This window comes from Xenopus tropicalis, chromosome 7 (assembly GCF_000004195.4).
Source record: "Xenopus tropicalis strain Nigerian chromosome 7, UCB_Xtro_10.0, whole genome shotgun sequence".
Classification (NCBI taxonomy): Eukaryota; Metazoa; Chordata; class Amphibia; order Anura; family Pipidae; genus Xenopus; species Xenopus tropicalis.
Window position 1 is genome coordinate 20485865 of NC_030683.2, and position 25486 is coordinate 20511350.

At 44.9% G+C, this 25486-nt stretch overlaps 1 protein-coding gene across 1 annotated transcript; it reads left to right on the top strand.

The window, feature by feature from the left end:
• Nucleotides 1-1283: 1283 nt before the first annotated feature.
• Nucleotides 1284-6178, top strand: nkx6-2 (NK6 homeobox 2). Its single transcript, XM_002937790.5, has 3 exons — nt 1284-2055; nt 2897-3069; nt 5316-6178. The coding sequence occupies exons 1-3, from the start codon at nt 1632-1634 to the stop codon at nt 5562-5564; spliced, it is 846 nt and encodes a 281-aa protein (XP_002937836.1). The 5' UTR covers nt 1284-1631; the 3' UTR covers nt 5565-6178.
• The last annotated feature ends 19308 nt before the right edge of the window (nt 6179-25486 follow it).

Here is a 25486-nt window from a genome sequence, read left to right on the forward strand (position 1 = left end):
ACTACCGTTTCCTGCAAGTGGCACTTTATGGCTAAAATGTCAACAAGTGGGAATAAATGAGACATATGTGCAGGGAAGGTATTCTCAGATGTTATGTATCTGGGAAATAAATGTGTGACTGTATACCACAATGTTAGTATCTATCTATCATCTATCTATCTATCATCTATCTATCTATCTATCTATCTATCTATCATCTATCTATCTATCTATCTATCATCTATCTATCTATCTATCTATCTATCATCTATCTATCTATCTATCTATCTATCTATCTATCTATCATCTATCTATCTATCTATCTATCTATCATTTATCTATATCTATCTATCTATCTATCTATCTATCTATCTATCTATCTATCTCTATCTATCTATCTATCTATCTATCTATCTATCTATCATCTATCTATTATCTATCTATCTATCTATCTATCATCTATCTATCTATCTATCTATCATCTATCTATCTATCTATCTATCTATCTATCTATCATCTTTCTATCTATCTATCTATCTATCTATCTATCTAATCTACTCAATAGAAATCCGCACCCAAAGAACCTGAGTGTAGTTATATATATGATCATAAAGATACACATTATTTCCAATAATTTGTATACTAAATATACAAGCATTGTTAATGTGCTTTCCCTTATTAAATGTTACACTTACAGATTTAACCGGTTTAATGCCAGAAACAAGGCTAATAAAATGGAATGATAAAGTTCAATCACAATATATATATATATATACAGTACATTGTTGGGTATCGATGACTTATAGCAGATTCCAGAGAGACAAAGCAGAGGAAGGAGCTTTCGATAACACAGTAATTTGGGGGCTGGATAAAATGATGCTACAAGCTGCAATTGAATATGGAAGGGGATTTATTGCAAGCCAATATATATTTGCTGTAGTAAGCCACCATTTTTCATGCTTGCAGTCGTTCTCTGTAATTATTCAATATGCATCTGTCTTTTTAATAGATTCCTTGGCTCTTTATTTTTTCCCTCTCTAACTAAGACAAATTAATAGTCAGCCAAAATGACAATAACATTTACATTTTCCTCTTTGATGAGATACATGGCCATATCTTCTTTTTCCCTCATTCCCTTTTAAAGCCCGAGGCTCACTAAAATCTCATTGAATGGGATTTATTTAGTCTTTGGAGAGATAAATCAGCGGGCAGAATTTACAGCCATTTAAAGCACCTGACTCTATAAAAGGACCTTCATTTAGTGCTGCTCCGGGCTGAGTGACGCGGCGTTCCAATCGATGAGCCAATCAGAGCGCGGCCCGGCAGCCAGTTGGCCAATCAGAGGCAGGCCTTGCCAGGTGGCTGCCCAGTTATCAGAGCTGTTGCCCGAAGCGCTGCTGCTTAGTCGCTTTGGCTGGGATAGTCGCTGGGCGCACTGGGACTCGCTCAGAGCCGTCGCTGCAACTAACGACAGGATTTGTTTGGAGCATCGGAAAGAAAGCATTTTTGTGGCATAAAAGTGACCAAGTGCGCAGCAAGGAGAGGGCTGGCAGCTGTTTGTGGGGCTGAATATCGCTCCAACTTGCTCCGATCGCAGGGAAGTTGCCCCGAAGCCGTTTGCCCAGGGGACCGGCCGCTCTCCATGCTGCCCAATGTTAGCCGTGGGCCCGATGGATACTAACAGGCAGAGTGCGTTTGTACTGAGCAGCACTCCCCTGGCTGCCTTGCACAACATGGCTGAGATGAAGACCACTTTGTTCCCTTATGCCTTACAGAACCCCAGCTTCAAAGCCCCCGGCCTGTCCTCTCTCAGCGCACAGATCCCCCTGGGAACCCCTCATGGGATTAGTGACATTCTCAGCAGGCCCCTGGGGGCCACACTGGGCTCCTCCGCCAACCTGCTCAGCAGCCTTCCTCGTATCAATGGACTTGCCACCTCCACTGGGATGTACTTTAACCCTGCTGCTGTGTCCAGGTACCCCAAGCCCCTGGCAGAACTGCCCGGCAGGGCCCCCATCTTCTGGCCTGGGGTAATGCAGGGCTCACCTTGGAGGGACCCCAGACTGGGCTGCCCAAGTAAGTACCCCCCAACTGCAATATCAGCCAAATAACAACTCTATAAGGTGCACATCTGACTGGGAGTTAGTAACGTCTGGCAGCAGAAGGGTTAATGGCAATCTGTCAGCCGGGCACCCTGGGCTATGGTATGCTTCCCCCCTACATGATTATATATATATATAGTGTATATAGGTGTGTGTGTACAGACTGGGCCTGGTACAATATGCCAAGTTACTGGATACACTTTATATGGTGCTTATGGTGGGTGTAGGAGCTGGAGTTAAGTGGGGTACAAACCAGTTTATTTCATATTTATTGCTTAGTACGTACAAGCTGTCCATGCTGGGCTACATACATAGTCATTCAGGTGGGGTACAGAGCTGGTATAATGTTGGGGTACATGCAGGAGTAAGGATAAAGCCTTTCCCCAGTCTAAACATGGCACTTGTTGCTTCTGAACTGTATCCTAGGCAACTGGTTTGTCCTTGCACAGAAGTTTATTATATGGGGTGCAGATTTATAAGAAAGGGGATACCTATAGCCTTCTAGGGTGAGGGAATTGGGGTGCAGGTTCATTTTTATTATGTTAGGGTGTATACAGATTTATTGTAGTAGGGGTACATAGTAAGGGTGATTAGGGTGAGAGAAAATACCATTTTATATGGGGGACCTGTTGGTCTGTTATAGTGGGGGTACATGTTAAGCGTATCTAAGTTAATTAGGGTGGGGTACATACAATATATTAGGTCGGGCACTCATGTCCCACTATTATATTTCTGATGTTACAGTGGGAAATATATGACTATATGCCAGCTGTGCCCAGAGCATGTCAGTAACAGTCTGTTTGCCCCACTCTCAGGCCAGGCGGGGATGGTGCTGGACAAGGACGGAAAGAAGAAACACTCCCGACCAACCTTTTCTGGGCAGCAGATATTTGCCCTGGAGAAAACCTTCGAGCAGACCAAGTACCTGGCAGGGCCGGAGAGGGCACGTCTGGCCTATTCCCTGGGCATGACCGAGAGCCAAGTGAAGGTGAGAGCAGGGACTGGGCATGGGGGGATGTGTACAACTGCAACAATACTCACTGTCATGTGTGCAACCTGTAGCTTTCCCTCTTCTTTCAACTACAACTCCCAGAACCCTGCGCCTTCAACTCCCACAGCACCGCTAGGTTCCGGCTTTAGGGGGCTTCTGGGAGTTGTAGTGTCGCAGCAGCTGCAGAGCCACAAGTTGCACATTTCTGCTCGACTACACATTATATATTTATAAGGATCTACTTTATATTACACAAGGCTGTACCTGATATCGTATTGGGAACAGTCGGGAATATATTTGGATTTGTGTCAGTTACATGTGGTTTTGCTCTGTTGTAGGGATATTCTCACCCTTATATTATTATATACATTATTATTATTATTACAGTTGTTATATGCGACTGCTATTGTATACAACATTTAACATCAGAGAAGGAAATGTGTTTAATATACTAAATATTTTGAAAACAATATTATATGAGACATTACGTTCAAAATAATTACCCCGTTATAATTGTAGGGGCTTGTGTGCCTGGATGTGTCTGTATATTAATATATATAACTGTATATATATATAAAACTGTAATTCTGAGACATAATGTTTGCGTGTAAGTCATCATCAATATAACGCCAAACCACCTTGACTTATTATAAATTATTAACTCCTGAATAATAACTGCCAATTTACACAACTATTTATTTCTATTGTAGGGAATTTAATTGTTGTGTTTACAAGGAATTCCCTCCTAGGTGCGATTTATTTCTATGCAAAAAACGGATCTGTATTTGAGCCCTGTCTCCTCTTATCCTGTATAATCATAGAACGGAAATGGCTTGTCACCAATAGTTTATCAAATTATAGAATACATTTTTTATTAAATAACTTGCCAAAGAAAAATATACAGTTTAATAAAATCGTTACAGTGATTCCTTCTACTTTTTTTCGGCCAAATAAACACTCTAGGAATTAAGTTATTACAAGAAGAAATACATTATATACTGTCTAAAATCCATTTGTGTACGTCTGTATTTTGTTAACTATAGATATTATGTTCTATAATATACATAATATTTTATGTAACTTCCAAGACACCGATTTCCTCTGTAGTTAAAAATAATTCTTAATTCTGGGATCATTAAGAATAAAGACTAATTCTTAATGATCCCAGAGTTTCAGCGATAGGAGGGCAAATCATTACATCCACATTTAAATATGAGATATATCACATAGGAGCAACTATATCAGTGGCTGATAAAACGAAATCATTTTCGAGGTTTATTTATTCTAAATAAGATTATTCTTGAGCCCAGTTACTATTAAAAGTTAATGGTATTTCATGTCTGATTATAAATGGATTTATATGAAAAATAAAAGGTTTGCATTTTAATATGAGCACCAGATACTGATTACAGTAATAATAATAATTATTATTATTAACATTTATTTATGAAGCGCCAACATATTCCGCAGCGCTGTACAATAAGTGGGTTACATACATTGGACATACAGAGTAACATATAAAGCAATCAGTAACCGATACAAGAGGTGAAGAGGTATAATAATAATAATAAGAGATATAATAATAATAATAATAATAATAATAATAATAATAATACATCCAAAGCATTTTATACGGAGCTACCCTTTATTACATAGTCTTTCGTAATAGTCAAAGCCGTTATCGCAACAATTTAATTAATAAAGTGTCTCGGTAGAAAAGATAAAGTATTAGGTGATTTTTTTGTAGGGAGAGAACGAAGTCTGTTTGATGGGGATTCGAATGAATTTGTGAACATTTCGATAACAAATATGACAGCGGTAGAGGCTGAGCCCATTTGTTGGATGGGATTTATCTCCATTACAGGGGGGGCTGATCGCTTTTGGCACAGGGGGGCTCTATGTATTGGGGCATGTTTGGCTGGGAAGGAGGATGAGCCCTTATACAAGGCCTCAGGTTTACTGCAATGGGGGTTCAGTTTGGCTGTGGTGGGGGCTCAAGGGTTTGGGGAGGATGGGGCTCAGACCCTTTAGAGATGATCATGTTTGGTCTAATCCTCCTGGGGTCTCATTCACTTTACAGGGGTTCATGTTTGGCTGTGAGGGGCATTTAAATGCTATTAGAATGTGCCTTGATTGGCAGAGATGGTATAGATATTTATGTATAATTGTCTTATTGACTTTACTGGGGTTCATGGGGCTCATTGTGTTCCCTCTCACTAATGGGATCTCTGTCCCCCCAACAGGTCTGGTTCCAGAACAGAAGGACCAAGTGGAGAAAGAGACATGCAGCAGAGATGGCTACGGCCAAGAAGAAACACGACTCGGAGACAGAGAAGATGAAGGAGAGCTCAGAAAACGAGGAGGACGATGAATACAATAAACCCTTGGACCCCAACTCGGACGATGAAAAAATCTCCAGGTTATTAAAAAAGCACAAGTCCACAAACTTGAACCTTCTCAGCCCTTGCAGCAACAATTCGGACACTTTGTGATAGGAAATCACAGACTTCTCCCCCCCCCCCCAACCCAAACCCAAAGGAACTCTCCTCAGTCCCCTTATAAAGCGCTTTAACAGCTGAATTAACCAGGGTATTCAATAAACAAGAAATTGTACGTGGATGTTAAAATAAAAAGTGGTATGTGTTGTACAGCCTAAAATGTATGTTAAGATGTATATATATTTTTTACAGAATAAGTTATAAAAATTATCTGCTTGTGTAAATTGGGAAGGAGAGATGCGACTCGTCTGCGGCAAAACCGGGCGATTTTATGAATTCAAAATTCCCTTCTGTTTTGCTGATTGTTTTACTTACACAACGTTCTGCATCCGAATCCCGTTTGTACAGATACATTCCAGTCACTTTGTATATATCCGAAGGCAGATTCCTTTTCTTTATTTTTGTTTCATCCTCCCTTCCCCGTTGCAAAAATGAAAGCTCTTGGGAGGTTTTTTTAAACCTCCGTTTTCCCTATGAGGACTTGTTTATTCAGCCAAATAATAACATAACCCGAAATATTTGATTTTGAAGTTGGATTTAAATATTGTTGTCCACAGTTGATGGAAAGACTTTGTATATTAAATAAATTATTTAACATCCTCTCCTTACATTCGTTTTGTCCTTTTTTTAAGTCATTATTAGACCACTGTTTTTTCACTTTGTTTCCAAATGTTTGAGAATAATAATAATAATAATAATAATATTTTTTGTAATGGAATAAACGCAACATTAATAACAATAATACGAAATTAATTGTTATTATTATTATTATTAGTAGTAGTAGTATTATTAGTAGTATTATTATTATTGTTGTTATCCTGTATTAGAAAGGCAATTAACACCACAACGATTATAATCTTTACTCCTGATCTATTATTTTCAGAGGATCAGTTAAAAAAACAATCAGACAAGGACCGATTATTCAATTTGCGAAATGTACAAACTTGTTCTCCCCTTTAGACTTTTAATACGCTGAAGAGCGAAACAAATGAATTTTATAGGATTCCCATTAGGATCTGAGGAGCGAAGGGAGCAAGAAGCATTACTATTGTATTCGGTTCCAGCCTCATCTCCTAATGTCATTAGCGCTTACATATTTTCTTCCAATTGATTTTAAATCATGAATGTATATTACTAAATGTGTATTATTATAAACTTAACATGTAGCATTGAGCATAGAACTTAACATCACACATAAATCATACCGGCTGCATCTTGGGGTAATTAATCTAATTCTGTAATACTCTATTTCTCCGGCTAATTGATTTGCTTTCTGCTCCTGCACCAGCCCTGTCTTCCTTTGTATAAATTGTTTGACCAGATATTGACTTTTTTTGGGAAACACGATTCAGTAATAGGAAGTCAGACTGGATTTACTAACCTTTCCAGCTGAAACCAGGATAGGATTCTGGCAAAGGTTCATGGGGGATATTTAACCCTGAAAACCCAGTGAACTATTGTGGCTTCCTGGGATTAACCTCTGTGTATTAAACAAATATCTGGCAGATTCATCTGATATGTTAGAAGAATATATTTTACAGGGCAGTCATTGATAATTCAACTTTTATTTTCGTTACTAATTTACAGAATTTCGAACAAACGGCTTAGTTACATTATTTTCGAATTATTTTCCATTTTAATGATCAGGAGTATCTTCTAAAGCGGCAGACTAACATTTATTGATTAATTAGATTCTCATCACTTTCCCTTTATGGGGGGAAATTATATATACATACATACATATATACAGTTTTATAGTTAGTTTAAAATTGGGAAAATGCTGTAAGGTTGCAATTTGCCCTGCAACTGTAACTGTTAAACATTAGCGAAATTTGAAACATAAAAACAAATATGCATTTCAGTTTTCTGTAACATCAATCAATAACAACAGCAGTTTTTGGTAACATTAGATCTCTGAAGATGTCTCAGGACAAGAGATTTATTTGCCAAACCCGCTATATTCACAGCTGAGAGAATAATCTTGTTTACAATTTCACTGTACAAAAAAACTCTCCCAATTATATAAAAAGGGGAGATACACTGGGCAGATCTCAATGACAGAATAACAGAACACCCATCTCTCTGGCCAATGGTACGTTCCACATCCCTCAGTCTGTTATTAAATCACCCCCAGAAGGGGCCACAAAGCACATGGCGCCCAACCCAGGGCCAATATTAGGGGAGGGCAGAAAGGGCAGTGACCCTGGGCCCCTAAAGGCCTTAGGAGACAAACGTTGACAAACTCAGAAATGGAAAAGTAAATTACATTATCAGTTGTTGGATAAATAAGTATATTCCTCCTGGGTGTGTGATGTGTGAGTGCAGCTGCTGTTGAACTGCAACTCTAGCCTTCCCCTTGGCTGCAGCAGGGCCTGATGGTAATTGCTGGAGTCCAACAGTTGGATGGGGAGCAGGTTGTGTTTGGGTTGTTTTTTCTCCATCTAGGAGAATGGGTTCCTGTAATTATTTTTTTTCAGGGGAAGCTAGGTAAATAATTATAAGGCTAAAATAAATCTAGTAAATCTGGACTTGAATTTATTCTAATCTATTGCTGTTCCTGTTCTACTGAAGACAATAACACATTTTCCCTTTGCTTCCTATAATACTGCAGATATAATATAAATACTCTTGTGGAAGGGATGTCCAAGAATCCCCAAACTTAAATATATCGGGATATTAACTAGCTGTAGTTGCAACAGCACATGTGGAGGAGAAGTTGGATAGCAGGTACAGTATAGTAGGGAGAGATGGTGCCTATAGTAGCAGTGGGGGGATAATAGCCTCTGGGAAGGGACTGGGGCTGTGGGATAGCAGGTATAGTAGGGAGAGATGGTGCCTATAGTAGCAGTGGGGGGATAATAGCCTCTGGGAAGGGACTGGGGCTGTGGGATAGCAGGTATAGTAGGGAGAGATAGTGCCTATAGTAGCAATGGGGGGATAATAGCCTCTGGGAAGGGACTGTGGCTGTGGGATAGCAGGTATAGTAGGGAGAGATGGTGCCTATAGTAGCAGTGGGGGGATAATAGCCTCTGGGAAGGGACTGGGGCTGTGGGATAGCAGGTATAGTAGGGAGAGATGGTGCCTATAGTAGCAGTGGGGGGATAATAGCCTCTGGAAGGGACTGGGGCTGTGGGATAGCAGGTATAGTAGGGAGAGATGGTGCCTATAGTAGCAGTGGGGGGATAATAGCCTCTGGGAAGGGACTGGGGCTGTGGGATAGCAGGTATAGTAGGGAGAGATGGTGCCTATAGTAGCAGTGGGGGGATAATAGCCTCTGGGAAGGGACTGTGGCTGTGGGATAGCAGGTATAGTAGGGAGAGATGGAGCCTATAGTAGCAGTGGGGGGATAATAGCCTCTGGGAAGGGACTGGGGCTGTGGGATAGCAGGTATAGTAGGGAGAGATGGAGCCTATAGTAGCAGTGGGGGGATAATAGCCTCTGGGAAGGGACTGGGGCTGTGAGATAGCAGGTATAGTAGGGATAGATGGTGCCTATAGTAGCAGTGGGGGGATAATAGCCTCTGGGAAGGGACTGGGGCTGTGGGATAGCAGGTATAGTAGGGAGAGATGGTGCCTATAGTAGCAATGGGGGATAATAGCCTCTGGGAAGGGACTGTGGCTGTGGGATAGCAGGTATAGTAGGGAGAGATGGTGCCTATAGTAGCAGTGGGGGGATAATAGCCTCTGGGAAGGGATTGTGGCTGTGGGATAGCAGGTATAGTAGGGAGAGATGGTGCCTATAGTAGCAGTGGGGGGATAATAGCCTCTGGGAAGGGACTGGGGCTGTGGGATAGCAGGTATAGTAGGGAGAGATAGTGCCTATAGTAGCAGTGGGATAATAGCCTCTGGAAGGGACTGGGGCTGTGGGATAGCAGGTATAGTAGGGAGAGATGGTGCCTATAGTAGCAGTGGGGGGATAATAGCCTCTGGGAAGGGACTGGGGCTGTGGGATAGCAGGTATAGTAGGGAGAGATGGTGCCTATAGTAGCAGTGGGATAATAGCCTCTGGAAGGGACTGGGGCTGTGGGATAGCAGGTATAGTAGGGAGAGATGGTGCCTATAGTAGCAGTGGGGGGATAATAGCCTCTGGGAAGGGACTGTGGCTGTGGGATAGCAGGTATAGTAGGGAGAGATGGAGCCTATAGTAGCAGTGGGGGGATAATAGCCTCTGGGAAGGGACTGGGGCTGTGGGATAGCAGGTATAGTAGGGAGAGATGGAGCCTATAGTAGCAGTGGGGGGATAATAGCCTCTGGGAAGGGACTGGGGCTGTGAGATAGCAGGTATAGTAGGGATAGATGGTGCCTATAGTAGCAGTGGGATAATAGCCTCTGGGAAGGGACTGGGGCTGTGGGATAGCAGGTATAGTAGGGAGAGATGGTGCCTATAGTAGCAATGGGGGATAATAGCCTCTGGGAAGGGACTGTGGCTGTGGGATAGCAGGTATAGTAGGGAGAGATGGTGCCTATAGTAGCAGTGGGGGGATAATAGCCTCTGGGAAGGGATTGTGGCTGTGGGATAGCAGGTATAGTAGGGAGAGATGGTGCCTATAGTAGCAGTGGGGGGATAATAGCCTCTGGGAAGGGACTGGGGCTGTGGGATAGCAGGTATAGTAGGGAGAGATGGTGCCTATAGTAGCAGTGGGGGGATAATAGCCTCTGGGAAGGGACTGGGGCTGTGGGATAGCAGGTATAGTAGAGAGAGATGGTTCCTATAGTAGCAGTGGGGGGATAATAGCCTCTGGGAAGGGACTGGGGCTGTGGGATAGCAGGTATAGTAGGGAGAGATGGTGCCTATAGTAGCAGTGGGGGGATAATAGCCTCTGGGAAGGGACTGGGGCTGTGGGATAGCAGGTATAGTAGGGAGAGATGGTGCCTATAGTAGCAGTGGGGGGATAATAGCCTATGGGAAGGGACTTGGGCTGTGGGATAGCAGGTATAGTAGAGAGAGATGGTTCCTATAGTAGCAGTGGGGGGATAATAGCCTCTGGGAAGGGACTGGGGCTGTGGGATAGCAGGTATAGTAGGGAGAGAATTTTATTAAAATATATTAAACAAATACAATTAAACAATAATTACATTTCAATCAAGCAAAAAAAAAACAAACATATAAATCAATATCACATCAAAAAAACAAAGCGTACCTCCCTCCAAAGCATCTTATTTCTTACAGATCATTATGAAACACATATCAAGAGGCATCTTTATGTTTCTTTTTTTGAAAATTGTCCAAACATTTCCCAGCAGACCGTTTAACCTGTACCCGCACACCTGCCCCCTGACTCTCCATCACATCTTGCTCCCCCAACTCCCCTTCCTCCAGTGACTCCTTTTCTGCCCCCTGAGACTGAAAAGCCCCTTCTCTTTTGCTCTTCTTCCTGCTGGAGATGATATCAGATGAGAGACTTTTCCTTTTCTCCCTCTCCTCCTCTCCCTCCTCCATTCTCTCCAACTCTACCTGTTCCTCTGCTATATCCCCCCATGACTTCCCTCCTGGCAAAACAAACCTATTTTCAGTTGGGAGGGTAATTACACCTGGGCACTGAGCCTCCTTAGCTTTATTAGATTTGCTGCCCACCACTATCCAACCATCCCCTCCACCTCCCTCCTCTTGGGCTGCCTGTACCTTTGCCTGTTTGTTCTCTCTCTCCTTCCCTCTCACCTCTGTTGGGCGCCCCCTGTCTGTCTCTTTTGCCCCACCTGCCCTCTCCTCCCCCCTTCCCTCAGTCTGGGGCAAGTTCTCCCCTGGCATTGGGGTACTCATTACTTTTTCCAGATTGGGACAAGCCTTCCTAATGTTGCGCCAGGCGTCGGGGCAGGCCCTATAAGCATGGCCGGATTGCATACACAGGTTGCACTTTATGGCCTTTACACACTCCTTGCTTGGGTGCCCAGTCTCCCCACACAAAGCACATTTCTGTATGTTACACTTTACAGCATAATGCCTGTTGGACCCACATTTATAGCATAGCCTGGGCTGGCCCACATAGAAACAGACACCCCTTGCTTTCCCAATGAAAAAGGAATTTGGGAGATGTTTCTGAACATTCTGATCCACATGCAGTTTTACTTGGACTTTATACCCCCCTATCCAGAATCCCTCTTCATCAAACACGGGCTCCAGGGTGGATAGGACAGTGCACTGGCGCCGGAGCCATATGAGAATGTCCTGCTCATGCACTGTCTCTCTCTTCATGATAATGGTGACCAGTTTGGTTTCAGGTTTGGACACAGGGATTACCCTAAACCCCTCCCACTCCTTGGCCTCTTTACTCAGATGGTACCGCCTCCAGAACTCCTCTAACCCTTGGGATAACTTATAGCTTAAATCAAACTCAGTGTCTGTGACACTCAGCAAGGCATAAACGTCCTGTGGGGTAAAACCCAGCAACTGCTTAATAATGTTTCTGGCCACAAACCTGCGCCCCGGGAAATCCTCCCTCTCTTTCTCCCACTTAATTTTCACAACATTCTTCCTCTTATCAAACTCATCATCAAACTCCTCATCCTGCTCACGTGCAAAGAATCTCCTTCCCTCCCAAACACTGCCCCCCGCAGCCCCAGCAACACTCTCAGTCCCCCCTTGCACATTGCTTTCCCCAGCAGAATAAACGACATTTTTCCCTTCCCCTCCCCCCTCAGTCACACACGTTGCATTACCTGCAATCACCTGCACCTCAGCTGCACCACTCCCAGCCGCTTGCACCTCAGCTGCCCCAACACTCACTGCCCCTCCCCCCTCACTCACACACATTGCATTACCTGCAATCACCTGCACCTCAGCCCTCATCCCACTCACGGCAGCTGCACACACACCATTAGTATTGGAAAGACCGTTACTATGCACAGTATCAGTAGCAACGCTACATTCTGCAACAGTTTTTGAAACCTCAGTCTCTTTGAGCAGTTCAACGACTTTAAGCAGTCTCTCAGTAGTCACATTGCCTTCTTTCATCTGCTCAAACCTCTGCTTGTTGCCATACAGCGCCCTCCATGGCTCTATAACAGCCAGAATGTCTTTAATGTAGATCTCAGTCTCTTCCAGCTCCTTATTGAGGAAAGTCACCTCTCTGATAAATCGAGCTCTCCTCTCTCCTTTCAGCGAATCCTCACTCTTTATCAGTCTGTCAATGTCTCTGTTTAACTTACTTTGTTTTTCCTCCAAACACCGCAGCTCTTTCAAAGCATTAATAATGGTGTCATACTGTATAACAGTCTCAGTACCTTTGTGCCCTTCCCCAGCTTTCCCCAGGGGGCCGGCAGCCATTACCTGCTCACTCTCCAGGGCCACACGGCTTCCATGTACCTCACAGGCAGTAGCCATTTCCTGGTCACTCAGAGCGCTCTCTGCAACCTCCAGGGCCACACAGCTTCCATGTTCCCCATTGGCAGCAGCCATCTCCTGGTTGGTCAGAACACTTTCTGCAACCACCATTGCCATATGGCTTCCATGCCCCTCACTGCCAGCAGCCATTTTGCAGTCATCAGACTCTCCTCTCACCTCCTGGTTTGCCTCTGCTGTAGCTCCGCAGCTCCCTGCAGTTACTCCAACACCGGCGCCCAGGTCCTCAGAGTCACTCTCCATGCCGCTTTGGGAACAGGTTTTGCTTTTCTTTTCCTTTCCTTTATCAGAGCAGGAAACATTGCCCTCTGCAGTGCGCTCCACTGTCACCATGATGTTGGACTCAGTGGCCTTCCTGCTGCTTCTCAAACGGGTCTCAACTACCCGGCCAAATGGTTTCGTCTTCTTCCCCATTGAGTAGGGAAAAACAGTAAAAAACAGAGAAAAAGTACCCACAAAACTAACCCCCAGACCCAGCCGGGCCTGGGAGAAAGTCACAACTCCACAGAGCACTCAGAGCACCTCCACTCAGTAGCAACAGCAATGAGCAAATGGCCTCTGGGAAGGGGGTGTGGCTGTGGGATAGCAGGTATAGTAGGGATAGATGGTGCCTATAGTAGCAGTGGGATAATAGCCTCTGGGAAGGGACTGGGGCTGTGGGATAGCAGGTATAGTAGGGAGAGATGGTGCCTATAGTAGCAATGGGGGATAATAGCCTCTGGGAAGGGACTGTGGCTGTGGGATAGCAGGTATAGTAGGGAGAGATGGTGCCTATAGTAGCAGTGGGGGGATAATAGCCTCTGGGAAGGGATTGTGGCTGTGGGATAGCAGGTATAGTAGGGAGAGATGGTGCCTATAGTAGCAGTGGGGGGATAATAGCCTCTGGGAAGGGACTGGGGCTGTGGGATAGCAGGTATAGTAGGGAGAGATGGTGCCTATAGTAGCAGTGGGGGGATAATAGCCTCTGGGAAGGGACTGGGGCTGTGGGATAGCAGGTATAGTAGAGAGAGATGGTTCCTATAGTAGCAGTGGGGGGATAATAGCCTCTGGGAAGGGACTGGGGCTGTGAGATAGCAGGTATAGTAGGGATAGATGGTGCCTATAGTAGCAGTGGGATAATAGCCTCTGGGAAGGGACTGGGGCTGTGGGATAGCAGGTATAGTAGGGAGAGATGGTGCCTATAGTAGCAATGGGGGATAATAGCCTCTGGGAAGGGACTGTGGCTGTGGGATAGCAGGTATAGTAGGGAGAGATGGTGCCTATAGTAGCAGTGGGGGGATAATAGCCTCTGGGAAGGGATTGTGGCTGTGGGATAGCAGGTATAGTAGGGAGAGATGGTGCCTATAGTAGCAGTGGGGGGATAATAGCCTCTGGGAAGGGACTGGGGCTGTGGGATAGCAGGTATAGTAGGGAGAGATGGTGCCTATAGTAGCAGTGGGGGGATAATAGCCTCTGGGAAGGGACTGGGGCTGTGGGATAGCAGGTATAGTAGAGAGAGATGGTTCCTATAGTAGCAGTGGGGGGATAATAGCCTCTGGGAAGGGACTGGGGCTGTGGGATAGCAGGTATAGTAGGGAGAGATGGTGCCTATAGTAGCAGTGGGGGGATAATAGCCTCTGGGAAGGGACTGGGGCTGTGGGATAGCAGGTATAGTAGGGAGAGATGGTGCCTATAGTAGCAGTGGGGGGATAATAGCCTATGGGAAGGGACTTGGGCTGTGGGATAGCAGGTATAGTAGAGAGAGATGGTTCCTATAGTAGCAGTGGGGGGATAATAGCCTCTGGGAAGGGACTGGGGCTGTGGGATAGCAGGTATAGTAGGGAGAGATGGTGCCTATAGTCTCTGGGAAGGGACTGTGGCTGTGGGATAGCAGGTATAGTAGGGAGAGATGGTGCCTATATTAGCAGTGGGGGGATAATAGCCTCTGGGAAGGGACTGTGGCTGTGGGATAGCAGGTATAGTAGGGAGAGATGGTGCCTATATTAGCAGTGGGGGGATAATAGCCTCTGGGAAGGGACTGGGGCTGTGGGATAGCAGGTATAGTAGGGAGAGACGGTGCCTATAGTAGCAGTGGGGGGATAATAGCCTCTGGGAAGGGACTGTGGCTGTGGGATAGCAGGTATAGTAGGGAGAGATGGTGCCAATAGTAGCAGTGGGGGGATAATAGCCTCTGGAAGGGACTGTGGGCACCACTAGTAAGTGCAGCTCTAGAGACCTGTTTCCCACTGCAGCCTACTGGTAATTTTCCAGTACATTAAAATGCAATAACACTTTGAAGTCCTGGCCTATATTTTTGGCACTGTTTTACTTTCTGCAGTTGCTTTAGCCAGTGTGATCCAAGCCATAAATACTGTTCTGAAGGGTTACGGAGTAGAAGGAAGTGCCAGTGCATATAAGGAAGATGTAGATCATGTTATCCCAGCCTGCAGCAAGCACTATCCCCTACTGTAAAGGTGGCCACACATGTGGCGATTTTCGATTTTGGTCGCACAAAAGATCGCTCAATCCACCACTAACGTTCAGGGCTGAAATGGCAGAAAAGGAGGTAGAAACAATAGGATTTCTACCTCCTTCTGCCGATTCAGCCCTGAACGTAGATTTTGCTCAGGCGCCATCTATGGCTCCCGATCAAAATCTTTTAACATGGCCAATCGGCCGATAGTCGACCGATATCAGCAGCCTCCTGCGATACCGGTCGACTTGCTGACTTGCCATACACGCACCGAATATCGTACGGAACAAGGTTTCATACAATATTATCGGTGTGTGTATGGCCAGCTTTAGAGTCAAATGGAATATCCCATCACTCAGTGTTATCCTGGGTATCTGCCTGGGAGAGAAGCTGAACATACATGTAAAGATCTGCTCAGGACACTGGGAAAAACCTGGTGGGCCCTCCAGACCCGATCCCTGCCAGCGCCCCCCCCACTGACCTCCCTTACCTGAAAGCACCTAGGAATGTATCAGATGTGCATGTTCAGGGGCAGGCAGGGGTGTGTGGTGGGGCCTGATTTGCCCACCTTGAGGAGGGTGATATTAGAAGGATCCTATTGGATCATAATTACTGTAATACAGGCCACAGGGCCTTCTTTAGGGTCACAATTTTACCCACAGTCCCTTCCCAGAATCTATTATCCCCCCACTGCTACTATAGGCACCATCTCTCCCTACTATACCTGCTATCCCACAGCCCCAGTCCCTTCCCAGAGGCTATTATCCCCCCACTGCTACTATAGGCACCATCTCTCCCTACTATACCTGCTATCCCACAGCCCCAGTCCCTTCCAGAGGCTATTATCCCACTGCTACTATAGGCACCATCTCTCCCTACTATACCTGCTATCCCACAGCCCCAGTCCCTTCCCAGAGGCTATTATCCCCCCACTGCTACTATAGGCACCATCTCTCCCTACTATACCTGCTATCCCACAGCCCCAGTCCCTTCCCAGAGGCTATTATCCCCCCCACTGCTACTATAGGCACCATCTCTCCCTACTATACCTGCTATCCCACAGCCCCAGTCCCTTCCCAGAGGCTATTATCCCCCCACTGCTACTATAGGCACCATCTCTCCCTACTATACCTGCTATCCCACAGCCACCGTCCCTTCCCAGAGCCTATTATCCCCCACTGCTACTATAGGCACCATCTCTCCCTACTATACCTGCTATCCCACAGCCACAGTCCCTTCCCAGAGGCTATTATCCCCCACTGCTACTATTGGCACCATCTCTCCCTACTATACCTGCTATCCCACAGCCCCAGTCCCTTCCCAGAGGCTTATCCCCCCACTGCTACTATAGGCACCATCTCTCCCTACTATACCTGCTATCTCACAGCCCCAGTCCCTTCCCAGAGGCTATTATCCCCCCACTGCTACTATAGGCACCATCTCTCCCTACTATACCTGCTATCCCACAGCCCCAGTCCCTTCCCAGAGGCTATTATCCCCCCACTGCTACTATAGGCACCATCTCTCCCTACTATACCTGCTATCCCACAGCCACAGTCCCTTCCCAGAGGCTATTATCTCCCCACTGCTACTATAGGCACCATCTCTCCCTACTATACCTGCTATCCCACAGCCCCAGTCCCTTCCCAGAGGCTATTATCCCACTACTACTATAGGCACCATCTCTCCCTACTATACCTGCTATCACACAGCCCCAGTCCCTTCCCAGAGGCTATTATCCCACTGCTACTATAGGCACCATCTCTCCCTACTATACCTGCTATCCCACAGCCCCAGTCCCTTCCCAGAGGCTATTATCTCCCCACTGCTACTATAGGCACCATCTCTCCCTACTATACCTGCTATCCCACAGCCCCAGTCCCTTCCCAGAGGCTATTATCCCACTGCTACTATAGGCACCATCTCTCCCTACTATACCTGCTATCCCACAGCCCCAGTCCCTTCCCAGAGGCTACTATAGGCACCATCTCTCCCTACTATACCTGCTATCCCACAGCCCCAGTCCCTTCCCAGAGGCTACTATAGGCACCATCTCTCCCTACTATACCTGCTATCCCACAGCCCCAGTCCCTTCCCAGAGGCTATTATCCCACTGCTACTATAGGCACCATCTCTCCCTATTATACTTGCTATCCCACAGCCCCAGTCCCTTCCCAGAGGCTATTATCCCCCCCACTGCTACTATAGGCACCATCTCTCCCTACTATACCTGCTATCCCACAGCCCCAGTCCCTTCCCAGAGGCTATTATCCCCCCACTGCTACTATAGGCACCATCTCTCCCTACTATACCTGCTATCCCACAGCCCCAGTCCCTTCCCAGAGGCTATTATCCCACTGCTACTATAGGCACCATCTCTCCCTACTATACCTGCTATCCCACAGCCCCAGTCCCTTCCCAGAGGCTACTATAGGCACCATCTCTCCCTACTATACCTGCTATCCCACAGCCCCAGTCCCTTCCCAGAGGCTACTATAGGCACCATCTCTCCCTACTATACCTGCTATCCCACAGCCCCAGTCCCTTCCCAGAGGCTATTATCCCACTGCTACTATAGGGACCATCTCTCCCTACTATACCTGCTATCCCACAGCCCCAGTCCCTTCCCAGAGGCTATTATCCCACTGCTACTATAGGCACCATCTCTCCCTATTATACCTGCTATCCCACAGCCCCAGTCCCTTCCCAGAGGCTATTATCCCACTGCTACTATAGGCACCATCTCTCCCTATTATACCTGCTATCCCACAGCCCCAGTCCCTTCCCAGAGGCTATTATCCCACTGCTACTATAGGCACCATCTCTCCCTATTATACCTGCTATCCCACAGCCCCAGTCCCTTCCCAGAGGCTATTATCCCCCCACTGCTACTGAAGGGGCTTTTCTCTGGCTGCACAGTCAGGAGGCTCCAGGTAGTAATGAGCACTATTGAGGCTACTCCTGCTGTTGCTGCACAGAGGTTCTGTGTACATTCTGGGCCCAGTGCTGTTTCCTTTGCTTCAACCCCAGCTCTAGATGCAGCCCTACCCATTGGCATATTGTAATGGTGCTTGGAACTACTACATCCAATGCAGACCTGGTACAAATATAAATGTTAATTTAATCTTTCTGTACCTTTAGAATTAACCACTTAAACCCATTGGCTGCATTTAATTTACTGAATATAAAGCAACATTCTTTTAAACTGGATGATTTAAAACCTACTTTATAAATCAGCAATGTCCATCCTGCATCCCTCCAGCTGTTGTATTACAACTTTCACTACCAGTTGCATGCTGGAAGTTGTAGAATAAGGAAGCTGTAGCTGATTATATATATATTTATATTCTGAATATATTTTTCTTTTTCCTCAGAGGCCTCCGGAGCCCATGGCAAATGCCATTTTTGCCCACCCTAAAGCCAGTGTGTTGGCTGCTATGGCCGTGGCAGAGATTTATTACAGCCAGAATATTATGTGCTAGGGCTGATATTTCACTGCCATTGTTATTGTAATTCCGCCCTATCAGCTGCATTCCTGGCCATGCCTCCTTCTCTGATCAATGGCCAACGCGTTTCACATGTAAGCAGGCTGGGCGCATTTAACTTGACACATGCATGTAGGAAGAACTCCCAGGAAGTTTACATTCCCACAAGCACAATAGCCATTATGAATTGTCCCTGGGAGATAACGGCCTTTCTTGCACAGAGCCGCTCGCTGCAGTGTCAGGGCAGGCCCCACAGCTCCTGAATACACAGGGGTCTTTGCATGTGAATGGTGCAGCAAATGAGGATCATTAGCAACTATTCACTGATAATGGGTTTGGCACTTTAGTGAATAGATGCCATAAAGCCCAATGAGTGAATGTTTCCACTGATAGTGTATGATTGCTGTGGGGAACTGAGAGATAGAACTCCAGACATACGGGGGGGGGGGGGGATTCCAATTAAGTGGTGTATGTACAGAGCCTTATACACAGAGCAGGTGCAGGGCTAATGTGGGCCTTAAAAATGTCCCCAGTGTTGCCTCGTAACTGTATCTTAATGTTTTCTACCTGTGGTCCCACAGCCACAGTCCCCTCACAGAGATTATTTTCCCATTTATACTATAGGAACTATTTTCCATTCTTCTACCTTAAACTGCTACTATAGGCACCATCCCTCCCTACTATACCTGCTATCCCCCAGCCACAGTCCCTTCCCAGAGGCTATTATCCCACTACTACTATAGGCAACATCTCTCCCTACTATACCTGCTATCCCCCAGCCCCAGTCCCTTCCCAGAGGCTATTATCCCCCCACTGCTACTATAGGCACCATCTCTCCCTACTATACCTGCTATCCCACAGCCCCAGTCCCTTCCCAGAGGCTATTATCCCACTGCTACTATAGGCCCCATCTCTCCCTACTATACCTGCTATCCCACAGCCCCAGTCCCTTCCCAGAGGCTATTATCCCACTGCTACTATAGGCACCATCCCTCCCTACTATACCTGCTATCCCACAGCCCCAGTCCCTTCCCAGAGGCTATTATCCCACTGCTACTATAGGCACCATCTCTCCCTACTATACCTGCTATCCCACAGCCCCAGTCCCTTCCCAGAGGCTATTATCCCCCCACTGCTACTATAGGCACCATCTCTCCCTACTATACCTGCTATCCCACAGCCCCAGTCCCTTCCCAGAGGCTATTATCCTACTGCTACTATAGGCACTGTACTCCCTACTACCCCTGGTCTACCTGCTTCCCCACAGCTACTGAAAACTAATTGCAGTTAAAAGCTTCTTAAAAGATAATTGTGTCTCTCATCTTCCATAGCAGGACGTCAGTAAATCAAAAATTGAAAGGATAACCCTCGCTCCAATTTGGGTGGAGAAATGCAAATTGTTCCTTTTTGTCCGTCTCTGCACCCAGTATCTCTGGTTTGTTAGCACAGATGCAGCCATAAATCCAGACTCGCTGACACCCTGGTTTCTGTGACACAGAAGTTCCCATTATTAACCAAACAGATTTGTAGCAGAACATTTGCCCACTGAAGTGGATTTCCTGACCTGGGGTGTAGGAATGGGAAAAGCCTAACAATGTTCCCTGCCTGGGGATGGTGAGTTGCACCCAACACTGCCCCATAACTGGTTTCAGTTTTAACACTTCTATATTTGACATTGAAGTCACTTGGAATCAATAAGTAATAAATCTTTTTGGGCCCCATGGATTCTCTCTTTTCTAGCAATGGGCTGCTAGAGAGAGTCAGTGTGTATAGTAAGGCAAGGCAATGTCAGGGGTGGGGGCTGTAACTATGGGACTAAGTGCACATTATATGGCAAGATGGAAGCATAGAAAGTGACTGTCCGTTTGGTGTATAGTGTGATATCAGGGTGCCAGTAACACTTCATATATCTGGGATGTTGTACACATATGGAGTGTGTTGTCCAGAATGCTCGGGACCTGGGGTTTTATTGGGTAAGGGGTCTTTCCGTAATTTGGATCTCCATACCTTAAGTCTAATAAAAAAACATTAAAAGATTAATTCAACAGGATTGTTTTGCTCCACTAAGGATTAATTATATCTTAGGACCAAGTACAAGGTACTGTTATATTTTACTGTGCTTATTACAAAGAAAAAGGAAATCATTTTTAAAAGTTTGAATTATTTGATTAAAATGGAGTCTACAGGAGATGGCCTTCCCGTAATTCAGAGCTTTCTGAATAACGTTTTTTCAGATAACGGATCCCATACCTGTTCCTGCTAATTCAGATGTTGATGAACCACAGCTCCCAGAATCCTTTGACAGCCAAAAGCTGGGAATTGTAGTTCAATGCTCTGGGCCACCCCTGTTTGTGCTGACTAAAATACAACTATAAATATAATGAGAGATAAAGCTTGTGCTGAGTGAACAGAACCCACTAAAGTGACTTAGAACTTTCTGTTAACTCACTTGTCACAAAGATAGACGTTCCATTATGTTTTCCTTAAATGCATTATTCGTTCCGCCGGTGGTGATTAATCTTCTGAGCAACTCTAATAATTGAAAGGACCCAATGGAATGTGAAGTTCTTTTTAATTTCACATTTAAGTACTTCCACAGCTGGGATCCTACTAAAGCGAATATTAACCCAGATATAGAGAGAGATCCGCAGAGCATGGTAATAACTTCCATTTAACTGGCGCCCAGATCCAATAGTGGATCTTGGTCTGATTTGGCCACCAAACCTACAGGCCAAATCGGGTCAATCAGTATGTTTGGGCTTTGGACCAGAGACTGGATCATTTGGGGGTTGGTGCAGCTTAGTCTTCCATGGAGTGCATAACCAGCCCATAGCAGGCCCATAATAGGTGCAATCAGATCAGAATTGTTTTGCTCCCACGCAAAGCTGATTGGCTGTAGGTTTAGGTAGAATCAGTAACAGATATTTGTATGAATTTGCTTACCCGTGTATAGAAGTAGCCACTTTAGTATCAGGAACTGACCATAGTCATTGGGTTGGGCCAGGATGGTGGGACACCTGGAAAAAACCTGGGAAGCATTGGCGCTCCCCCACTGACCTTACTCCCTTGAGCGCAATCAGGTAAGTATGAGGTATGTGAGCTTGGGGGGGATGGGAGCTCCAATGGGCCTCGCACACCCCAGTCTGACCCTGCTAATTGGGGAAAAAGATATTCACTTAAGTCACTGTATAAAATAAAGGAAATTTCCATGGGGGAATTATGTTTGATGGCATAAAGAAGCCTTAAGAAGGCCGTGGCCCAAAACAACATTGGTGTGCGTGTTCAACTGGCAATTGCAGGCTGAAGGGCTCCTTGTCCAGCTTCTAATTGTGGCCAAAGGAAAGTGACCCAAGGAGAGATACAATCACAATGCCTGGTGCAGCTTGGGCAACACTGATATAAAGTATTAATGCCACTACCCCTCCCAATGATCTCCAACTTGCCCTTTATCTTTCTATCGCCCCTTCCTCCTATCTAAAACTGCGGCTCTGTGGTTTCCATTAGAGTCCCAGAAGCCCCCCTTTCCCCCATTCGAAAAAACCTTTTGTCTCTGTGCCAAGGATTCAATCTCTGACCAACAAATAAATAAATAAATAAATAAAAGCATAAATAGCCACTGCCAGAAACAGCAAGTTCAGACTACCTAGAAACTTCTCCTGAACGCCGTGCCGGATTTGTTGCCGGCATCCCGGGCGAAAACGTATCATTGACTTTCATTTGAAAGATTAACATGTCACCTAATTAAAACCCATTCCATTAATCATTTTAGGCAGATGAAAAGCACACAGCTGCAACGGCTCTAATTAGAATTTGATGATGTAATAAATAGGCTCCATTAATTACATTCATTCTTGATCGCCCAAGTTAGAAAAAAAAAACAAAAAACACTTTCCGACGCTGGCGAGGTTGCACGCGCCTCATCCTTCCAGCACAGGAGGGGTTGGGGGGGGGGGGGGCATCCCCAACTGAAAAGTATTCATTAAACCATGGACTTATAGTTACACTATATCTGATACACACACACTCATGGCACACAAAGGGATGCTGGGCATTTTGCCCACATCAGTTTTTGTCTCCTGGTCAAATGTGGTACCAAAGTGCTGGCCAATTACCCCTATTGCTGAATGTGGGAATCATGAGAAACACCAGCAGGGGAATAGCTATGAATAAAGGTGCCACTGGGACCTCTATATGCCCGGGTTCCCCTACAAATAAAGGGCCTGCTTCCTTTATATTTACACCCCTGGTACTGGCATTTTAACACAATGTAGGAGTTGTTTTTGGCCGACTTCAGGCAACAGGGGCAGCAGCCTCAGCATCAAAGTAGTGCTGGGAGGTCTGGCTAGAGCTGTTCACCTTTAAATTAACCTTTAGTATGATGCAAAGAGTTATATTCTGCGACAATTTGCAGTTGGTCTTTGTTTTTTTTTTTTATTATTTGTGGTTTTTAAATGATTTAACTTTTTATGTAGTAGCTCTCCAGGACTTTCAGCAGCTAAGTGGTTAGCACGGTCCAAATAGCAACTAGACAATGATTTGAACGAGAGACAGGAATAGGAATAGGAGAGGGTCTGAATAGGAAGGTAAGTAATACAAATTAACAGTAACAATAAAATTGCAGCTCACAGGGCAGCAGTTTTTTGGCTGCCGGGGTCAGTAACCCAAATAATTCAAAAACTATAAAAAATGAAGACCGATTGAAATGTTGCTTACCATTGCTTAGCCATTCTATAACTTACTGAAAGTTCATTTAAACATGAAGAACCCATTTAATGAACCCATTTTTTTTTTATATCTTATATCTTATGTTGTGTTGCATGTATGTAGCATGTTGGCCCTGGAGGAACGCGGTTTCGTCTCACTGTGTACTGTACTGTATATGGTTGAAATGACAATGATAAACCTACTTGACTTGAACCTACTTGACTAATGATGTATAATATCAGTACTTGTGTTGACCCCATTAAAAACCTCTTCTCTAGAATATAAAACTGCTTTTATTGGACACCCTTTAATTATCGACATTATCGACTCATTCCTATATGCAAGTCACCCAGGATTGGTACCCAGGTATCACTGGTATCACTTATTTCAACATTTTGGTTCTCATTGTGCCATGTCTTGGTCTTCTTCTTCTTACCAGTTCTTTCTTCTTCCAGCTTTTCTTCAATTTCCGGCTTCTCTTTCCAAACGTTATAAGCATCTGTTCTTTTGAATTACTTCGGTTTAACACTCACTTACTTATCTCTCCATTTCTGTGAGACCCAACACCTTTATCTGAAGACACACCCAAGAATATACTCAGTGCTGACACAAAACTTGCAACAGTGCCAGAAAGGGAAAACCTTTTCTTCCCACGCTGAAATACTTTTGGATATTCGGATATCACCGAAATGTCCAAAAATGGAAAAGGAGAGCACAAGCCATTAGCGCAATAGAGTTACATGAAACTGGGACAAAAGGAAGAATAACAATGGACAACCCTTAAATCTTAAGGCGCCAGTGGGTTGAACTCTCCTTTTTAGACCTTTACCTTGTATCAGGGGAATGAGTCTGAGAGAGACTGAGACACAGACCCACATCCACACCTGTCACTATTCTTAAACATATCACACACACCTTACCTCTTGCCTCATTTTTTGTTTTTGCGCTCCCCTTCCTTTCCACCCTTTCTTTTCTTATTTACTCTCCTATTCTCTCTCACCTATTTCTCATATGCTTTTCCTTTCTGCTTTATTTTCTTTTTTTATTTTCCTATTTTCTTCGTACATATTTCTCTTCTTTCTCAAATTCTCTACCACCCATTTTTCTTGCTTCTGTCTTCACTTTATTATCTTATGCTTTTGTTCTCTCCTCCGTCTTCTGGCATTTTGCTGCTCTCCTCTTCTGACATCTCATTTCCCTCTCTTTTTTCCCAATTTTTATAATATTATCCCCCCTTGCTCTCTTTTTCCCCATTTTCTTATTACTTTTCTTTCATTACATCAAATTCTGTTATCTCCCTTATTTATAATACATCAGTTTAATATTCTCCACCCTACTCTCTTTTCCATGTCTGCACCTTCCATTTTGTCGCCTTTCATATTTTGCACCTTTTCTTCCCTATTGTTGCTTCTCTTCATCTATTTTCCCATTTCCCCACAACACACTCCATCCTTGGGCACTTGTTCCTCATGTTGCTTTTAGATCAGACATAACCATACTAGCTGTATTAGCTCTACGTACAAGAAGAGTTCACATGCTAAATTAGGGGCAGCTTTGGAAATGAATAGGCAGCAAGAAATTCAAAGTTCTGCTAATAACTTGCCAGCACTGCCGCTCATTTGAGACATCGCAGTCTCCTTGTATGTGGCACAGCAAGGTTTCCCAGTGCCAAAGCCTGTAATTACAGGCTCAGTAAGTTCATCTCTAGGGGTTTCCACCTGGCCCTTAATTTACAGGCCTAGCCAGTAAAAATCATGCTTGATCCCAATGGTATTAACAAGAAAGAAAGAAATTTGTAGATTGTAAGCTCTTTTGGGCAGGGCTCTCTTCACCTCTTGTATCGGTTATTGATTGCTTTATATGTTACTCTGTATGTCCAGTGTATGAAACCAACTTATTGTACAGCGCTGTGGAATATGTTGGTGCTTTATAAATAA

What these genes read in the sequence shown, in the direction of transcription:
- nkx6-2 (XM_002937790.5), top strand. Translation starts at nt 1,632, where the DNA reads ATGTTAGCCGTGGGCCCGATGGATACTAACAGGCAGAGTGCGTTTGTA. An exon ending in CCCCAGACTGGGCTGCCCAA is followed by an intron (nt 2,056 to 2,896) that starts GTAAGTACCCCC and finishes CCCCACTCTCAG; the next exon opens with GCCAGGCGGGGATGGTGCTG. An exon ending in TGACCGAGAGCCAAGTGAAG is followed by an intron (nt 3,070 to 5,315) that starts GTGAGAGCAGGG and finishes TCCCCCCAACAG; the next exon opens with GTCTGGTTCCAGAACAGAAG.